The sequence below is a fragment of the Heteronotia binoei genome, chromosome 11, assembly GCF_032191835.1.
Source record: "Heteronotia binoei isolate CCM8104 ecotype False Entrance Well chromosome 11, APGP_CSIRO_Hbin_v1, whole genome shotgun sequence".
NCBI classification, from domain to species: Eukaryota; Metazoa; Chordata; class Lepidosauria; order Squamata; family Gekkonidae; genus Heteronotia; species Heteronotia binoei.
In genome coordinates this window covers 50,091,369-50,112,215 of record NC_083233.1, presented here as the reverse complement: position 1 = coordinate 50,112,215, position 20,847 = coordinate 50,091,369, and the positions used below count along the sequence as shown (strand labels likewise).

Below are 20,847 nucleotides of genomic sequence, written 5' to 3'. Positions count from 1 at the left end.
AGCTTCCACAACTAATCTCCAGCTGGCAGAGATCAGCTCCCCTGGAGAAAATGGCTGCTTTGAAGGGTGGACCCTATGGCATTATACCATGCTGAGGCCCTCCCCTCCCCAAACCCCATGCTCTCCTGGATCCACCCCCAAAGTCTCCAGGTATTTTCCAACAGACCTGGCAAGCCTATCTGCCATGGAAGCTTGTGAGGCGACCTTGGGTCAGTCCCTGTCTCTGAATTCACATGGCTGCTGTGAGGATAAAATGGAGGAAGGTAGAACAATGTTCCACTTGGGTCCCCTTTGTGAAGAAAGGTAGGGTATAACTAACTAAATAAGGGGGGAAAGGCTGGCAACCCTAATTTCCATGGAAAGAATATTGGATTTATACATGGTGTGTTTGGGGCAGCTCTGGCAAAGCTCTTTCTCTGAACGTTCCATAGTGTAAAGAAGAACAAAGTCACAACTCTGAGATGTGTGTAAGCATTATCTGGTACTGAGAGAGTTGAAAGATGAGGCTTCTCTTGTATAGTTCGTCCATGTTAATCATTGCTATTAAGCCAGGTATTTTTACTTCCTTGTTTATTTTCAGTTTAAATTTATTCTCTTTGACAAGGTATGCATAATTGGCAAGAATTTCCTGATGAGGTTTAGCCTTTGCTATCAGCAAATAGTTGTACAAGAATGGGGGAAATTTTTTAAAATTAAAAATCACAGTGGGATTATACTGGAGTAAAACAGTATTCTGGAACAGGTGGTGTTTATGGTTCATTGAGGCAATTGGTTCTTGGCAAGCAATTAACTGAATAATCACATGAGGAGGAGGAAGTGAAACTTTAGATTCTACGCATGCACCCCTAACCATATCCAAAATTCTCTTTGCTCCTTTGGTTCATTTGGTTTAGTTTATCTGTCTATATCCCACTGATCTGGGAACTGTCCCATGATGTTTATAGGACCTGATTGCAATAAGCAGCATCTATAGTATAACTGAGTAGTATTATATGCTGGTTTGGACTGTTTTCATTCTGAGAAAGTTATTTTTAGAGTAATGCTTTTCTTCCAATGGATCTTTTTGGAGGCCCTGTGTGAAACCCATTATGTCAGAATGACAAATCAGTACCAAACCCATTCCAGTAGTGAAAAACTCACATAGGTTTTGCAGTCTGAGAGGTGTGCCCTAGAATTCCTTGCAATACCAGAAAGGATTCTGGGCATACCTTGTCAGCATTAAGATTTTCAGCTTTTCAAACTCTTGGGCCTTATTATTGATTTATTTAGAAACTGTAAATCAGATTTAAATTTAAGATTTTCATTAGAACCCCTGTGATTTGATAAGGTGCCGCTAGACATTTGTTTTTCCTGCAATAAATTCACATGACTACCCTTCTGGAGCTATTCTTATTTCTGTAGGTCCTGTAAATGTGTGTATGCATTGTCAAGTCACATCCCAACTTATGGTGACCCCAGCAAGGGGCTTTCAAGGTAACTGAGAAGCAGTGGTTGCTTGGCATTGCCTTCCTTTGCAGAGCCTTCCTCAGAGGTCTCCCACCCAAGTAGAACGCTGCTTAGATTCCAAAATGAGGTCATGCTATACAATGCTGCCTGCTCTCCCCCTGTATATATTCCCCTAAATATGTATTAAGCCCTCCTCACCCCTTGCTAACTGTAATTCATTGGGTTATAAGGTGACCTACCTCACACTTTTGAGAATCACAGTATTGGTTTATTTGGGGTCCATGTAACACAAAAGATTGCCTGAGATGAAATTATTGCACTGATTGGCTTTTGCAGATTTGGACTTTGTAGCTCTGTAATAAGAGAGTAACTCAGCTCCATATTGTTTTCTGCCCTGAAGCACCACGGTGCATTCTCGCCTCCTGTGGGCAGTGGGGATGACACATCACAACAAGGAAGTTGGTTGTTGAGTCCTAGGGGATCCCCGGACCTTAGGTCACACCTCCTTTGAACTCCGGGTGAGCAGGGAACACATGAGTTCCAACCAAACATTCCAGACCAACCACTTCAGGATGATATCCAGAGGCACAGATCAGCACCTTGCCAAGCCACTCCTGCTGCTGCTTTCTCAACCACCTGTTGCCAGACTACAAAAAGCTTCAGCACCTTCCACTGCAGGGCATGTGAAGCCAGGACTTCTTCTCCATGGACTCCAGAAGCGAAGAAGCTTGAGAGCAAAGTGCCATGCAGAAAGGCACCTGCTAGGACTTAATACATCTCAAGAATACAGGACAAACTTTTGAAGTTACACATTATATATACAGTCTGCAAAAAGGGACCACGAAGGTTTGTCATTAATTAACTTGTAGGCACTGCCAGGTGATATAAAAAGGGGAGCCGTGGAGGAGCAAGAAGCACAGTCAGCAGGATGGACAGCTCTACATGGATCACGAGAGCCTCTGCCGCTTCTAACAACACCATTGCCATCAATAATGCAGCGGACATTTCAGTCATCGTTATCTATTTCATAGTCGTCTTAGCAGTGGGCCTTTGGGTAGGTCTTGATTTTTCTCCTTTACTACCAACCCAGGTTGTCAGGGTCCAGATAATACTGGTGCAGAAAGCAGAATATGAGAAACGGCTTCTTTAGGAAATTGAACATGGAAGGTTACAGGTGCATTGAGGATTACATGATTCCCTGAAAAGGGGACAGGGTCATGAATTGGATTGAGGCAGAAATAAAGAGCAGGCTGGAGGGACTTGGAGTGAGGACTTTAAAGAGAGGTGTGGGAGTATTAGGAATGGAGGCCACAGTCAGAGCCATGAACAGAATGGCATTAATGCTTTGATGCCAAGACTGGTGTGTGGGCAGTGCTGGGAACAGGAGGAGGAGGAAGGTACACTGAGGAGATGGAGGGGCAGAGACTGTTCTGGGAATGGAGACTGGCACTGATGCAACCCCATCGATGGTCCTGACAGGCAAGATTAAAGTAACGTGCGGCTCTGTCATCTAAAGAATTTACCACCAACGCAAAAGGCTCAGGAGGACAGGATTACCTGCCTCCAGGGTTGGCCAGGATGTTTTGCCACCCAAGTGGCTGAAGGCTGCATGGTGTGAGAGCCCCCTCCCCAACTCCCTTGCCGTGCCACAACATTGTGCGACTGGGCCAGTCCTGGTCAAATATTGTATGGTAATGTTGTTATAGAATGTGAAGGCAGGAACAAAGAGAGAATAAGTGAGATATGAAGACAGGGCTTGATTTCTCAAGTGAAGTGAATGAACGGGGACCTCTAGTGGTCCTCAAGCTTGCCCTTTATGTTTTGCAAACTCTTCACTTCTGATATCAGATGGGGAGACTTGTGATTATTTACTGGTGATGCCATGTGTTCAGTGGCACTCTCTTCTTTATGTTTTATTAATATGTTTCAGTGGAAATGGCACGGGAAATGGTGTCATGGTTTGGGGGTGGGGCTTCTCCTGCTGGCTAGCAGTGGGCCAACCCCCCCCCCCAAATAGGGAAATCCTTGCTGGAGCCTGGGGGCTCACTATCTTAAATATATCAGAATTCTAAAGGTGTCCACAGGCTCAAAAAGCTTGGGGATACCTGTACCAGGTAACCCATTTAACATATCTGTATCAAGCTATGATTTGCTCATACTAGGAAGTTAGAAAGGCCAAGTATGAGAGAGGTCGCTTTTCAGGAATAATGGATTGTTGGATAATGTTATTAGTGCTACAATGTGGGGTAGTTTTCCTCCCCCATCAAAAGTCATGAGGACTAGGAACATGCTTTGGTTTAAAAAAAAAAAGTGAAGTAAGAATGTTAGCTGCAAGCTTCTATTAAAAAGGTAAAGGTAGTCCCCTGTGCAAGCACCAGTCGTTTCTGACTCTGTGGTACTGAGCAGTAAAACCGCACTATACAGTATGGTTCCAGGTGATTTATTATAGGCTTGGCTATGCGGTCCTCTTCTGTGGTTGGGTTACTGTGACCACTCATTCCATTTACAGGGTATTAAAAGGAGAACAAACAGCCTTTCATTCGAACAGATTTTTCCAGTTTTTCCTGCTTTCTGCGAAACAGAATGAGAAATGTTTGCTTCCTAGTCTAACCTTCTAAATCTTGCCCACAGTAATCAGAAATGTCATTTTAAATATTTATATCCCACTTTCAATTAGAATTTCCAACACAGATTTCTATTGGCTTGAGATTAAACCACAGGAAAATGTGATCTTGGTTTCCCATGAAGCAGCTTCAGAGAGACAAAGCCTCAGTGCTATTTGTTTACAGTGAATGCCCAAAAATGTGGTGAATGGAGATATTAGGAGAAGGGCTATAGCTTCAAGCTTTGTAGGAGAAAGATCCTAGAAAGTCCACAGTAGCTCCACTTAAAAGAACTCTAAAGAAAGGGCACCCCCTTCTCCCTGTGAGAGTCTGGAGAACCTTCTGGCCATAGGGTTTGATAGGACTAGGAACTGGTTTTGAGGCAACGCCTGTGTTCATGTTCACAAGTGAATGCCCAAAATCCCAGATGCATTTTGTAAATTCCAAACCTAGATATGCATTGCTGCTCTTTTCAGATGCACACCAGTAATGTCAGCATTCAGATTGGGCTTTCTGAATGTCTGAGATTTATCTGGGATTGTCAACATCCACAAGTGAATGTCCATAGCTGCCATATTTCAGAAACTCACTGGCATATATTCATGGCTGAAACAGTCACAATAACTAAGAGGAGAATAACGGAAACTGCTTTGGATCCCCATGGGGGAGAGCAGGGTATAAATGAAGTCAATAACATTTATTTGGAAGTTTCTTGGCTTTTTTGAAGAATTTTTATATTATGCTTGTGGTACTTTATGGTTTCATTCTGGAAGGGCTTTGCAATGAAGAGGAGCTCGGACTTAGAGAACTAGATACTCCATAGCGTTCATCGCATTGCAACTAACCATGCATTGAATATCCACTGCAAAAAGGAATAGGCTAAATGCTTGTTCAGAATAACGATCTTTCTAGCAAACATCACCCTAATGACTTACTATTTCACGGTTACTGTCAGTGATTCTGTGATGATACCATGGCGTAAATCACACTTATGGGACTTCAGCTTTCTGCTGTTTGTTGGAGCAAGAGGGAATCATTGCATGCTAGACTTGTGCATCTTTGTCCAAATACTTTCCGTTCAAACTCTTTCTTTCCAAAGGCAGCTTCATGGAATGGCTCTTGCATGCCATGTAACAGTTATTATCTGCTGCTCCTGAGAATTTTTGAGAGTGAATTCATATTACCATTTTCCCAGGCAGGAAAATTGACTTTTCCCCCTTGTGCATCTGTACATCTTAGTAATACAAACATATTTATATGTAATTAATACAAATGGTTTGGAGACAGATTAATCTATCACAAATTATTTAACTGGTTGACAGCTCTAATCTCCTCCTGATTGCCCCCCCCCTTCTCTAGGCTATGTACTCCACGAACCGCGGAACTGTGGGTGGATTCTTCTTAGCAGGCCGAAGCATGGTTTGGTGGCCGGTAAGTTGCATCCAAGAAGCGTCGTCTCTTCTTTATGTGTGTGCAGCAGTGCTATCTGTTTTTCTCCCAAAAAAGGTTTTACTTACTGTTTCTGCAAGTACACCCCGGAGGAAAGGGGTGCAACTTTAAAGACTGTGGTTTCCCATTAGTGCTTATCTTTTTGCCTTATATTTGACAGGGCAGGATCATTGTGGATAATGGTTTTGAAGGAGCTTACCTGAAACAGGCCAAAGACCAAGTACAAGTCTGTGTATGTGTGTTTATGTGTGTGTGAAAGAGAAGGGGGTCGCACAGTTGACCTTTCACAAAATAAGGAAAAAACCCTCTCTGCCTGTAAAAAATCATGGAGAAGCTGGGGTAAACCCTTTACTAATTTTCTGTGTATAAGTAATTACTTTTTCCATGGTTCCAGTGTTTAGCTCACTATTGTAGTGTGATGGTACAGTCCAGACAAAGCTTTGTCGCATGTTGGCCATATAAACTGGCTTACAGAGTAGGGTTGCCTGCAGGCCTGTCTCTTTAGCAGATGTCTAAAGCAACACTCCCTCTAAGCTGTGGAGTCTTGTGAACAAAAATTCTATTTTGCGAGCTACTGCATACGTTAGCTTTCTCTGGCGGCATTTTTCCTGAGCTAAGACAGAAATGTGTGAGCTGGAGGCTAAAAAACTGTGAGCTAGATTACACTAGCTCAGTTTATAGGCAACACTGGTCTAAAGGGCTGTTATTTGCCTCCAGGTCATGAAAAGCTTCAGCTGCCTGTTTCCATACATCAAGCCTCTGTTAAAGGAAGAAGATGTTTAATGTGGGCTGATTGCCATCCCTCATTGTAGCTGGTTGCCTGCTCCCCTACCAAGGGCTGTTCTCCCCGCTATGACACAGCGATCTCTTCCCTGCTCCCCCTTCAAGCCCTCATTCACAGAATGGTCATAGGAAGCCCAACACAGGCAAGACCAGTTAGGTACTTCTGACACCAGTGACTGAAGTGTTTTATTTCCTAGTTCAACTTCTGGCCAAACTTTCACCAGACTTGAAGTGAAAGATGCATGCTATCAGGTGTTTTCTGATTTCTGAAATTGTAATTTGTAGCTTCAAGTATTTTGGTCATGCGGCAGCCCATATTGAACCCAGAACCCTCCCCTCTTATATGACTTCCAAGATTGAAAAAGCTGCTCTAGAGCTGTAGAACGTAAGCTTGGGTGCCTGAACCTGTTTCCCTGAAGGTCAAGGCAACCACCTGAAGCTGCAAATTAGCACTTAAGAAACCACAGAACACCTGAGCAATGGGTCTTTTGGTTCAGTTCTGAAAGAACTCTTTACCAGTTGATACTTTTTGGATGAAATTTCAGGTGGAGTTCCAAAGTTACAAATATACCACTTCTGCTTTCATTGAGATATACGGCTATGCTGCTATTTACAGGGTTAGAGAGAGGGTGAAGGACCATGTCTAGGGACTTCTTCCCCTCTAGAATAATCATATGTGGTTCTTATCTCTTCTTTCTGGCATGAATGTCACATTTGGAAAACTAAGTATTGAGAGCCACTGTAGTGTAGTGGTTAGAGTGTCTGATTGTGATCCGGGAGAACCAGATTTGAATCCCTGCTCTGCCATGGAAGCTTGCTGGGTGACCTTGGGCCAGTCCCACACACTCAGTCTAACCTACCTCACAGGATTGTTGTTGTGAGGATTATAATGGAGGAGGGAGAGTTATATAAACCAGATTGAGTCTCCATTGGGGGAAAGGTGGGGTGTAAATGAAATAAATTATAGGAGTCCAGTACCACTTTAAAGACTAACACAATTTCTTCTAGTGACTTTATCAGATACATTGGAGTATAAATCCATCAGGGGAGAGGTATATCACAAAGACAGACAAGTTTAAAACAGCCTCCAATCCAAAGAATAATCCTACAGAAGTATTGCTAACAAGGGGTGACCGCCCTGAGGTAATTGTGCAACACCCTTATGTGTTTTTAAATGGACCAGATGTAAAACTTAGTTGAGAAAAAAGCAAAATAAGTAGCTATGGTAGGAAGTTACAGAGGTGTAGCTGAAGTAATTAATATATGTTAGTGGTGGGCTGTGAAAGATCTTAACACTATAGAGTTAAGAATTCTCATTCCTTATTATTTGTTTGTTTGATTAATTTATTAATTGCCCTTTCCTAGCTTATGCTGGCCTCTGGGTGAAATACAACAAAGGCCATAAAACAAATATACAAAACATTAAAATTCAGATATAACAAAGTTAGTACAGTTTAAAAAGCCAGTTTAAAAAGAGATCCAAGATAGCATCCCTGAAAATTGCATCTCAAATTCTGGGCTGCCTGGCTGCTTTCTGATCAGAGTTGGCGGGGGGGGGGGGGGGGGTGGGGCGGGCAAAAGGAGAGCCTGGGAGGAGGGGTGCATCATCTTAAATGTTAATAAATTAAAATGTTAATCAATTTTAATTCAGCAGTTTTGTGTTGGATTCTCCCTTAAAAGGTTCATTTTAACTTATAGATCAGCAACAGAATGCCATGGAAGATTAAAACGTTTGCTCATTGATTTCTAAATATTGTATTTTTAATGTCTGGTTTATGTCCTTTACCTTCTTGTAGCCCTGTTCAATAAGACAGTGAGGGGTTACGTTTTAGAGTTTACTCTTTACAATTAAAACATATAGGATGGGAGGTAGAAGATAGGCACTAGAGTTGCAATGCTGTGGGGGGCTTAGCATTTTTTTTCTCTAATGGTAAAATACCCCCTGAATATGTACTTTTCCCAGTGGGGGAGGATGTTTTAGCGTTAGACTGTATCATGAAAGGGCTAAGAAGTTGCCCAAAGAACATGTAATAAGAACAAAACTGCAAAGGCATTGCTAACATGAGGAAACCCAAACAGCATATTTTTCCTGCCAACTCATAGGGCAAGAATCAAAGCATTCACTTTGCCTAGGGAGTTACCAAATTTAGGATTACAAATCATAGCAATGACGTTGAAGAAACCCATTGCTTTTTTTGTTTAAAGGAAAGTCCATAACAGAGTGTATAAATCAGCAAAAGAGGCGTGGCTGGGATTTTTCTGCACTGACATTTTCCTAGAGAGGCAGCGATAACAGAAACCTGTGACATCATCATGCCGGGAATGTTGTGCACAACAGAGCTCTTTCTTTCTTGAACTGTCAAAGAAAAAGTAAGAGCAGGAGGAGGGAACAGTTGAGACAAGAAAACGCAGTTAATCATTTATTGGAAGAGCTTTCCTAATAACCCAACATTAGCTGTACACATTAATTGAAGGGGAAATACTTAACTTAGGTAACTTTCAGGAAGAGAGGCCTCACCCTAGAAGTTTGGGCTGCTCACAATATGTCAATCAAACCAGAAGGGGACTTCCCCCCTCCATTAAGCGTCTCCATTAGGAGGCTTTGCAAGCCATCCTGCCTATCGGACTACTGAACAAAATGTCTTGCAAGCACTTAGCAGTTTATAACTGATACTGGCTGCTGTGAGAGCAATTACAGCATCTACTTTACCTGTATAAATAAGAGCCTGTCAATTTCTGTTCCACTGCTTGGCCATATGTTTGTCTGATAATAAAGCAAGCAGCCAGACCTCAACACTAAGGAAGTAGCATCCTCTTGATCCCAGTCTATCTCACACTGCCCTTCCTCCTTCCAGAATGCCTACTAGTGCCCCTCCTCCGTCCCAGCAGACTGCTGGAGGAAGGGCTCAAGGAGCTAGTCTGTTGCTGCTATGAAAATTCTCTCCGACTAAAACAATGGTCCTCCCTTGGCCTCAGTCATACTCAGCAGGTGTGAGAAGCATAAACCCTGTCTGCATCCAGTGGCGTTTGACAGGGAGGCCTGGAGTTTGAATCCTGGTTCAGCTGGGCCTCAGATGGTGGTGAAGCTGCTGCCTCTCACTTACTAATCTGTAGATTGTGTATGATTGTGTGTGTGAGAGAGATGCCACAGAACTGAGCCTCTCCCCCTCTCTCTCCATCCGGCATCTTGTATGGATGCACTTGTCATCTTTGCAGTTATTAGGGTTGCCTGGTCTTACCTGGCTCTGGGTGAGGGAAGTTTCTTGTGCGGCACAATAAGGTCACTGCGGCAATGGGGGGAGGGATTCTATGGTGCCATAGAGGTTTTACTCAGATTGCTAGAGTGTCCCTATGTGATGTGCCTGGTGTGATGACGTAACCCGTGACATCATGCCGGGAATATTGTGCACAACAGCGCTCTTTGGGGGCAGGGATCCCCCTGCTGACCAGCTCCATGCTGGTGGATTGGGGGTCCCAAAACTGGGGAAACCCCTGCCCTCAGTGGGAGGTTGGGAATCCTAGCAGTCATGCTGTTCTAATTCAAGACCTGTGCAAAAGCTGAATGAGATGAAAAACTGGGAGATTTGTATTCAGATGAAAGCATTTTTCTGTGTTAGCAGTAGCTAGATAAGACCCCAGTATGGATGCATCCTTCCCCTGTGCCAGTCCCCCAACCTGATCTGCTGTTTGCCCTCCACCCCATGAAATCTGCACAAGAAGTTCTGGACTTTTAAAAATCGTTTCCTCATGGATGTTTTGTTGCCACATTCATTGCCACAGAAACTCACACTCCCAAACATGTAACAATTGTCTTCTCCAGAAGGGAAATTCCCTGGCACTCCTTGCAATCATGGCTCTTCCTCATTTGCATGAAAATGCAGGAAGGATGCAAGGGATCATTACCAGGAGGATGCAGAGATGCTTTCAAGAGAGGAAAGACTTGCAGCATTGCAGCATTGCTGTGCCAGCTCTCATTGCTTCTGTTCTCAAGTGCAGAGCTGCCTAATGGTTCAGTGTAGGATTGGTAAATGCTGATGGATCTAATTCTGGCCCTGGGAGTGTGTTGCTCACAGCCAAACTATATATGAGGGCAGCATATCCATCCACATGTTTTAACCCAGATTTGAGAGCCAGTTTAGTGTAGTGATTAAGTGTGCGGACTTTTATCTGGGAAAACAGGTTTGATTCCCCACTCCTCCACATGCAGCCAACTGGGTGACGAGTTAGTGGCAGCTCTTTCAGAGCTGTTCTCTCAAGAGCAGTCCTCAAAAGAGCTCTCTCATCCCCACCTACCTCACAGGGTGTCTGTTGTGGGGGAGGAAGGCAAAGGAGATTGTAAGCTGCTCTGAGACTCTGAGATTCAGAGTGAAAGGCAGGGTATAAATCCAGTATTAGGAGTCTGGAACTGTTTTCTCCCTGCTAATCCTTCCGCCTTGTGTCCTCCTCTACCCCTCCCCAGCTCCAGGCATTTTATGCTTGATTTCTAGGTGCAGGGAATTTAGGGGGGTATTGAACACCATGAGACTGGAGTAGCTTCATATTAAAGCACATGGATCTATTGCTAGCCTAGCTGGTTTAGCAACTGGAGCACTGTCGGGGGGGGCATATTGTTCCTGGGGGATCAGGCTGGCTTTGTGTTAGTCCCATACATTCCATTTGAGAATAATCCATCACAAGATGAAGAGAAACCAGATCCATTGTGGTTTATGGCACACTCATGATTAATTAAGACAGGGCTTTGAGTTTGCTGACCAAAGCCTAGTATCGTTTATTGTGATGGGAACTTCCATGGGTGAGAGTCCAGTGTATCAGGTATGAAAAGCTCATCAAAAATGTTAGCTGCATCACGTCAGGGTTTTTTTTGAGCAGGAAAGCACAGGAACGCAGTTCCGGCTGGCTTGGTGTCAGGGGTTGTAGCCTAATATGCAAATGAGTTCCTGCTGGGCTTTTTCTACAAAAAAGCCCTGTGTGAAACAATGGTGATGTCAGGGGATGTGATCTATTATGCAAATATGTTCCTGCTGGGCTTTTTCTACAAAAAAGTCATGATCAAGAGACTTATACTCGCAGGGGTGGCCAACGGTACCTCTCCAGATGTTTTTGCTTATAACTCCCATCAGCCCCAGCCATTGGCCATGCTGGCTGGTGCTGATGGGAGTTGTAGGCAAAAAACATCTGGAGAGCTACCGTTGGCCACCCCTGTATTATAGCAAAGATTAAGAGTCTGACCAAAGGTTTCCCTCCTTTTTTTGTGTCCAGATTGGTGCCTCGCTGTTTGCCAGCAACATCGGCAGTGGTCACTTTGTAGGCCTGGCTGGAACGGGGGCAGCTTCAGGGATCGCCATTGGAGGTTTTGAGTGGAATGTGAGTGAGATCATCTTGAACTGCATGTTGGGAAAACTGGGTTTGAAATCCTCCCAGCCAGAAATATCTTCCCTCTGCACCCCATAAGTGCCTTTTGCTGGGTAGGGTGTAGTTCTGGGGGTGAGGTAGGTAGTCCTGGGGGACCTCTAGTGGAAGATTCTTTTCCTTCCTGCCCATGTTTCTTGTGGCAGAGACTAAGCAAGCAGGCACAGTTGTGCTTTTTGGCTCCCCACTGCAAATGTAGTCATTCTCATTGGTGGGTTTGTCATTCCTCGTTTGAGACCTTTACTAAAAAAATCCATCTTCCCTTGCTCACAGGCCCTGGTGATGGTGGTGATTCTCGGCTGGCTGTTTGTACCCATCTATATCAAGGCTGGAGTAAGTACACAAAGCAGAGGGCCCATTTCCTCATTCCAGGTTAATGCCTGTCTGGCCTCTTATTTTCTGTGTATACTTGGCAGGTAGAGAAAAGGCATTTTCTGAGGAGAGAGAGGCACAGCTTCCCCAACCAAAATCATGCTGAATGACATTGACTTCAATTCATTTCCGGGTATTCGCCTGGGTAATTTATACTCTCCCTTTTTGGCATAAAGCTTTAAATAATAAAATCAACAATGAAGTCAGAGCCCAGGATCCTAAATGAGAGAAGATCACAGTCTTTGCCAGTGTGCAATAAAGCCTTGCTGAGGAAGAGTTCAGAAGGCTAGGTGGCTGCCACCACCAAAAACACCCTCTCTCTGCTAACCCCTGCACCACCTCTGAAGGTGGAAAGGACTTTCAACCATGGCAGCGGTTTGATTGGCATATTTGTGGAGGAGAAGGTGATCTCAGGTTATTTAGGTTATTAAAGGTTCTTCACAATTTTGAACTGATGTGAAAACACAATGGAAGCCTGAGGGGGTCTTTTTCAATGCTGGTGGCAATATGTTTGTGGTGGCCCACACCACTTTACGCTCTTAATTGCTGTATTTTGTGACAGCTAAAGTTTCCAAGCACTTTTCAAAGGCAGTCCCACTAGAGCATGAAAAGCAGTGGCTGGATTAAGGGGCACAGCTGGCTCTCCAGTTTCAGCTGAGGAAAGTCACTGTAAGCTGCCATTGCCATGACACATCCTTCAGTAGTGCTGGCAGGGAACCTGCCCTTTTGGCAGGTGAACACATGAGCTCATGAACTGTATAACTGTCTTATACAGAATCAAACTGCTGGGCTATCAAGGCCAGTATTGTCTGCTCAAACTGGCAGTAGTTCTCCAGGGTCTTTCACATCACCTACTGTCTGATCCTTTGAACAGGTGATGCCGAGGATTGAACCTGAGGACATCATTTTTTAATTTTGCCCCCCCCTTCAAAAACATATAGATTCAGTCCTGCACAAACCCTTCATCCTCCTCTCCCCACCAAAACCCCATTGGCACAAACCCTTCATCCTCATCCCCTCTCCTCCACTTGCACCTGCTGGAATGGCCTTGCGTCAGCCATAGCTCTTGTAGGAGTTGTCCTTGAAAGGGCAGCTGCTGTTAGAGCTCTCTTAGCCCCACCTACCTCACAGGGTGTCTTTTTTGGGGGGGGGGGAGGTAAAGGAGATTGTGACTGTCTGAGACTCTGAGATTCAGAGTATAGGGTGAGATATAAATGCAATATAATCAAAACTCCAACCAAAATAATGTTGAATGACATTGATTCCAATTCATTCCTGGGTAATTTATACTCTTCCTTTTTGGGACAATGGCCGAAGATGGGTCCCTGGGGTAGCTTCTTGTTGTCCTGAGGGCTGCCCTGTCTCACTTCCTACTTTGCAGTGTTCAAGAGATGTCAGATTTCAGGCTGGCTGTCATTCTGTCCCGAGCTGGGGTGTGGCAACAGAATAGTTACCAACCTCAACATGGGATCTGGGGTTTCCCCAGATTTACAGATCTCCAGGATACAGAGATCAGTTCCCCTGGAAGAAATGGCAGCTTCAGAGGGCGTAGTGTTTGGGTGGGAGACCACCAAGGAAGTCCAGGGTTCCTATGCAGAGGCAGGCAGTGGCAAACCACCTCTGGACATTTCTTGCCTTGAAAACGCTACAGGGTTGCCATGTCAGCTGTGACGTGATGCCAAAAAACAAACAAACAGCTGACAACAGCTGGGACCTAATACAGCCACCTGGCAGCAAGTTCAGACTGTATTACTTGCAGACTGGGGAAATGTTCCAGCTTCCATGGTGGTGCCTAAAGGAGAAAGCAGAGTCCTACAAGTTCTGCAAAGAGAGCCTTCCCCCTCCTCTCTTACTGGCACCTCTATCTGCAAGCATCAGGAAACCCTTGGCAGCCCGAGGAGCTCTTCTAGCTGTCACCAGGCCTCATCTTGTCCATTCATTCAGACATCCCCATTCCTTATTACTTCCTTTTTGTCTAATAATGGCTTCAGTAGCTGAGATGGGATCCAAACCTGGCCTTCTGGAGACATGGCCCATGCTTTATCTGCAAAATCCACAGTGCTGCCAGCAAGTAGTTGCCTGCCTGTGCTCTCTGTTCTGCTCGCTCAAAACACTGTGCTCTTCTTCTCTTTCTAGGTGGTGACCATGCCGGAGTATCTGAGGAAGCGGTTTGGGGGGAAGCGGATACAGATCTACCTCTCAGTCCTCTCTGTGCTCCTTTACATCTTCACCAAAATCTCTGTGAGTCAAGCCTGCCTGCTTTGTTGACTTCTCCACCCCATTGTGTTTAGGGTATGGGGAGAAAGGAATCTTTCCTCATGTTTTATTCCCCCCATCCCTCCACTTGGGATCAGACTCCCCCTCTCCGACTGATTGCTCTGACAGACTGCAGGACACAGATGGGCGGCTGTTGGCATGCAGAGCTTCAAGCTGGAAATCTATCATAAGCTGGATGGCATTGCCCACAGCAGAATCCTGGCCTGTTAGCACAATTATTATTCAGAGAAAGGTAAAGTTAGAGAGATCTGCAGACTGCAGCACACTGGTATTTGTAAATTAAATTAATGTGGCCCTTCCTGGTAGATAGTCTTTGACTTTCTGCTCTAATTCTCTTCCTCTTTCCCACTGGGCCAAAATATCCCTTTTGCATGAGGTGTAAAATCCAAAGGGCAATTCCTCTCCCACTACCTAATACAAGCACAACCCATGAGCCCCATTGAAACACACTCTTTCTAGCACTTGCAGCTATCAAAAGCTGTTGCTTTTCACCACTTGAAAAGCCTGGAGCTTTGGAACTCAGGCAGCCTCTGCCCATTTGCTTTCTGGCAGCTGCCTCTGAAGGCTACTCTTTGCCCTTTTGTGTAGGAGCCTGAATGATAATCCTACAAATTAACCTAAGTGGCCTGGCCTTTTGCCCTCAGTCTCCACCAAGCTGGCAATAACTGATCTCTATCAGAGTTACTAATTAAACACTAATGAGACCCTTCTTAGTGGTGTGCTTCCCTTCCTGGATAAATTTCTTCTCACTGTTTAGAGAAGCCGGGTGGGATTCTTCCCTTATGTGCAAACTAGTCACTCCACCTGTCCTGGGGAGATAATGGTAGCCACAGACAGGATATTTTCTTGACTTCAAGGCAGTGTTCCCTCTAAGCTGAGTTAATGTGAGCTAGCTCACAGTTTTTAGCCTCCAGCTCACACATTTTTGTTTTAGCTCAGGAAAAATGGCCCCAGAGCAAGCCCCATGCAGTAGCTCACAACTTTAATACCAGTAGCTCACAAAGTAGAATTTTTGCTCACAAGATTCCACAGCTTAGAGAGAGTATTGCAAAGTAGTCCATTTTCTTGACGTTAAAGCAGTGCAAGTGAGGTCAAGTCCAAGACTTCTTGCTAACCCCCTCCCCTAATACTTGTGCATCACAGAATATTTTGCAGTGATGTACCCTGTAAACAGTTTTGCAAACTGTGTGTTCATTTGTTTTGAAATTTTATATCCAGGGCTTTTTTTTCTGGGTAGAAAAAGCCCAGCAGGAACTCATTTTCATATTAGGCCACACCCCTGACATCCCCCCTATTTCACACAGGGCATTTTTGGTAGAAAAAGCCCAGCAGGAATTCACTGGCATATTAGGTCACACACCCCCTGATGATAGGCCAGCCAGAACTGCGTACCTGTGCATTCCTGCCCCCCAAAAGCCCTGCTTATATCTCTCACCTTTCCGTGACAGTTGTGGCACAATGCAACTACCAAAATGAAATACGTAAATATAGTTTAAAATTAAAGAAACCTTATTTTCGCTAAACCTTATTTTCACTAGAGTGGTCAATAGCCATTCAGAGGGGGTGACTGGAGAAGCATTTGAGGATAATAAAATTATACAGGGAGAAAGGGTGAAGTCTCTTTCCCCCACTCTACCACAATCCTGATTTGAATAGGGAACCCTAATGCCAGCTATTCAGCATTAAAAACCTCTTGGTGGGATCCATCCCAGATCTCATGTCTCTGGTAGTTTGGCATCGACAGTTCTTTGCTTTTCTCCTGTTTGGTATTTGCCATTGTTTACACGTGGCTTCTCAGGTGATGCCTCCCCAAGACAAAGTTTAGTCCATTAAGAGATATGATAAGGCTTTAAAGAGGGCCATAAAAGGCACTTAATGGACGTATCAGATGCAAGCCATTGAACTAGCTCTTAGATGAGAAGGGCTTAGGAGGGTTCTTGGGAAAATCAGCATTGTTCAGGAAGTAAGGTGCTTCAGAGCTTGTTTCCTTGTGGAGCCACGGGCAAGGTGAAGGGACAGGAGCTTGGTCCTAGAGGGCCCTGGATGACAGAACCAGAAAACTCAGGAACAGCCCAGGACGTTTGGGCAGAAAATCTAGTCTATCTGCTGTGCCACTTAACATGGGGCACCATCCACATGGCAACACTGAAATGAATGGGGAAACTGTGTGTTAAGTAGTGGGTTCAGGCCATGAATTCAGTAGGAGCTCACAGGAACACAGCTCCTGAACCTTTCTGACGCCCCCCCTCCTCCCAACCTATCTACCTTGTCCATTGAATAGTAGGTGCAGCTGCATAACAATCCCTGGATTAAGAGAACAGGCAGCCAGCCAGCCACCAGGAGCTTTGTCACACTCCCAGCAGCCCTAATTAACCCCTGGAGAAGCCCACACCACCCTTTCTACAGTTCTTATGTGATTTTGGGTGGCAGGTGGCTTGCTAACCTTTTGACTGTGAACCCCAGGTGAGCAAGGCCTGCTTGGGCTGGCTAGATCTCTAGCCAGTGGAAGCAGGCCTCGCTCGCCCAGGGCCCTCCTTTCTTGCATTGGGGTTGCTTTTGGCTGGTGGGGGGGGCAGCATATGCTAATGAGTTATGCTAATAAGATCCACCACCTATTTTTCTACTAAACAACCCCTTCAGACGCTAAAGTGATTTCAGCATAACTATTTAGCAAGAACACACTCTGAAAACATATGAGGCAAGCTGCAACTATATACACACAAACTCCACCCAAAACACACCTCCAGCAATAAACAGCCCAATAGAGAAACAGGCACTTAGCTGCCAAGATCCTTCCAAGCAAAGGGTCTTTGCTTAAAGCTCCTGATACACTACGCTGTGAATTCTAGGAACTGAGGAAAAAAACTGGGATAGCTGTCAGGGGAAGGTGATCCTTCTTTACATTTGGTTTGTATGGTTCCTGGAAGCATCTTGGCTAGCCATTCAGGGACCTGAAAGGCTGGACTAGGTGAACCTTGATCTGATCAAGCCAAGCCATTCTTAGGAAATTTGCCAGGACATGGAGATTGTTTTCAATTGGTCTGCCAGGCAATCTGTTTATGTGCAAGTCTATCACCCGTACATTTAGCCAGTCCTATGTACACAAACTACATTCATTCTTTACCCCACCTCCATTTTTCCATACATCAATATGTCACAGTCCAGTGGCTCTGGTGGCTGTTTGTAGCTGGTGATCCAGTTCCACAGCAAGCAGGAGGTGTCCTGAAAAGACCCCCTTTGTTTTATCTCTGGCTGGTTTGTAGGCAAAGATGGCCAGCCACACTTATAGTCCAAGGTGTGTTTACTCTGCAGCAAGTCGCACTGAATTCAGTGTGGTTGCTCTTATGCGACTATGCATAGGAGAGTCACAGCCCTTTTTTATCTTGCATCTTACATGCATGTGTGAATCCAGATAGCCACAGATGTATTGGTCCCATATTTGTTTGTTTGTTAATAATTTTGATTTGTGGGTTGCTTAATCCTTGAATATTCAGGGCTCTGAGCATACAATTGTCATAAATACACCAAGATAAAACAATTCAGCAATTTAACAATTTAAATAAAAACAATTCTAACAATGAAATAATTAAAAAAAAATCTAACAATGAAATAATTTAAAAAAAAACAATTCTAACAATGAAATAATTAAAAAAAAACAATTCACAGATGGCATTATCAGATTCTCAACTGAGTCACCGCTTCCTATAAATAGGGGAAACACAGCTGGAAATATAGCTGGAAGGAGCAGGAGGGGAAAGTTCTACAGATGTGTAGCCTAACATGTTGCTTAAAATGCCACTTTTGTCTGTGTTTCAGGCAGATATATTTTCTGGAGCAATATTTATTCAGGTAGCCATGGGACTGAATATTTATGTTGCTATCATCATATTGCTTACTATCACAGCCCTGTATACTATCACAGGTGAGTTCTCCATTTCTGCAAGTGACTCTCCCATCAGCAACCTTCTATTAATTAAAATAAGCAGCACAAGCTGCAGCCCCCCTAGTTGGGTTGGGAGGAAGCTGCCTTTGTTTGCCAGTCATTTCTGACTGTTCCCTGCCTGAATTTTGTTGAGTGTTGTGGACACCCTTGGGCTTGGGAAGTGAGAAAACACTCGGCTTCCAGAGGGGAAATGGGGTGGGGGAAGGTCCCACAGAAGATTTGGAATACAGACTCATCAATTTGCTTTGTGTTTTTTGCCCTTGGACTTTCAGGAGGACTTGCGGCTGTCATATATACAGACACATTGCAAACTATCATCATGCTGGTGGGGTCTATCATCTTGACAGCATTCGGTAAGTCCTGCAGGCCACATAATCAGTAGGTGGGCACTTTTCCAAGTCTAAAGCTTTCTACCGACTTAGTTTAGCTTGGAAAATGGCTCTCTCCCTTGACATGGCTGATCTGGCCACCTATATCCATGCCACAGTTAACATCAAGACTAAACTACTGTGGTGCACTCTACAAAGGTCTCCCCTTGAAGTCAACTCAGAGGCTCTAGTTGGTGCAGAATGCTGTAGCTCGTTAGCCACAAGGTATAGATGGAACTCTCTGTCTAGGGCATGTGATGCTCTTTATTCTTGGTGCCTGGGGGGCAACAGTGGGAGGGCTTCTAGTGTCCTGGCTGCACTGGTGGACCTCCTGATGACGCCTGTTTTGTTTTTGGTTTTTTGGCCACTGTGTGGCAGAGTGGTGGACTGGATGGGCCACTGGCTTGATTCAATATGGCTTCTCTTATGTTCTTATTATCAGGAGCTAGGTGGTACATACACATTACTTCCATTTTGCAGTCATTCCATTGGCTGCCCATCTGTTACCATGTTCAGTTGAAAGTACTTGCTATCACAGGCAAAGCCCTTCATGGCCTTGGATCCTAGGGTTGCCAGGTCCAACTCAAGAAATATCTGGGGACTTTGGTGGTGGTGGAACCTAGAGACCTTCCCATTCCCTCAAAAATAAATTAAAATACAGCAGCGCAATTCCCCTGAATACAGTCCTCATTTCCTCGTCCTCTTTTTTTTAACCTTCAAAGGCTTCCCCAGCAGCTGCATCACTAAATGAAAGTAAAAATTGTCACATCCTCACAAGTCCCTTGCCATGGCTTTATTAAAGGACACACACACAGAGAGAGCAGCCAAAATAAACAATTTGCAAGCTCACACTTTCGTGATCTCACTAGGGCAATTTACTCACAGGAGTTGCTGAATGTAAAGTCTGCTGTATTTCAACCAATGTCTTCATACTAACACAGGAAAATGAAAGTAAGAAACAAAGCAGTCTAGGGGTGGAGTTTTCTTCCATTCCATAATCAGGTTATAGTTTACTCTTTGCTATTTATTTTACTATGCAAATGACTTTTGAAAGGAATGCAAAACAAAGAGAGGGACTCTGCTCTCTTACTTTCCACAGCTTCACACACTCACCAGGAAGAGCCATATGACTCTGCCTATTCGTCCCACCCCCATCCAGCTTTCCTCCTGAGATTTAAAGGCAAACACCAAACTTCCAGAACACAGGCAGTTTCCAAACTTCTTCTAAGCCTGCTGAGATTTAAAGGCACATGGTGGTTGTTTGGGTGGGGCTCCCCCCTCCCACTGGCCAGCTGGCTGATGGTGGGGAGGAGCCTGCAAAACCGGGGGATCCCCCACCCAGACCTGGGGACTGGCAAGCCTATGATCCTTATACCTGCATGACTGCCTCTTATCCTATGTTCCACCATTCTTTTGAGCAGTGTCATCCTGCAATTGGCAAGGTCAATAGTGGCTCGTACCAGGGCTCTTTTTCTAGCAGGACCTCCTCTGCATATTAGGCCAAGCCCCCTGATGTAGCCAGTTATCCTCGAGCTTACAGTAGGCCCTGTACTAAGAGCCCTCTAAGCTCTTGGAGGATTGGCTACATCAGGGGGCATGGCCTAACATGCAGAGCAGCTCCTGCTAGAAAAAGAGCCCTGCATACATCTGCATTCTTTGTTGAGACCTTCACCTTATGGAATTACATGCTTGAGGAAGTCAACAAGGCTTCCACTTCAAACATAAAACTGAACTATTCAGGAGGGCATTTTAACAAACAGAATAGGGCTCTGTTATAATAGAATGATTCAGAATGAAAGTTTTAATAAAGTGAAAGAGACTGGGCTATACTACTGTGTATAGTTCTTCCATCTATGCTTAATGTATTATCCAAATTATCCTGTGTTGTTAAATTGGCCATGTTGATATATATGCTTTGTTTCATCTTTGTTCCAGATTTTTTTTCCAAACTTGGTTTTAATTTCTGCATTCTAACTCTATTACTTTCCTTATTGGATATTTCATCCAATTGATTGCATTGACCTACACTGTGCAATAAGAGAGGTGGACTATAAATAAAAATAAATAATGTAATAGTGGAAAGGCATAAATGTGACAGAGGAGCTGTGAGGGGAATTCAGGATTATTGACTCTTTTTCAAGAGTCAATGTGATACTATTACTGATTTTGGGGTGGGGCAAATTCTGGGCAAGATGAG

General features: G+C 44.4%; 1 protein-coding gene across 1 annotated transcript in view; it reads left to right on the top strand.

Moving 5' to 3' along the window:
* Window positions 1–2,354: 2,354 nt before the first annotated feature.
* The window catches only part of LOC132579355 (sodium/glucose cotransporter 1-like), a 31,009-nt gene continuing 12,516 nt past the window's right edge, over window positions 2,355–20,847 (top strand). Inside the window, exons 1-7 of the mRNA XM_060249661.1 lie at window positions 2,355–2,500; window positions 5,409–5,480; window positions 11,541–11,645; window positions 11,964–12,023; window positions 14,199–14,303; window positions 18,156–18,261; window positions 18,555–18,635. Of these exons, the coding sequence (XP_060105644.1) occupies window positions 2,375–2,500; window positions 5,409–5,480; window positions 11,541–11,645; window positions 11,964–12,023; window positions 14,199–14,303; window positions 18,156–18,261; window positions 18,555–18,635 (655 nt within the window). The 5' untranslated portion in view covers window positions 2,355–2,374. The remainder of the gene's footprint in view (window positions 2,501–5,408; window positions 5,481–11,540; window positions 11,646–11,963; window positions 12,024–14,198; window positions 14,304–18,155; window positions 18,262–18,554; window positions 18,636–20,847) is intronic.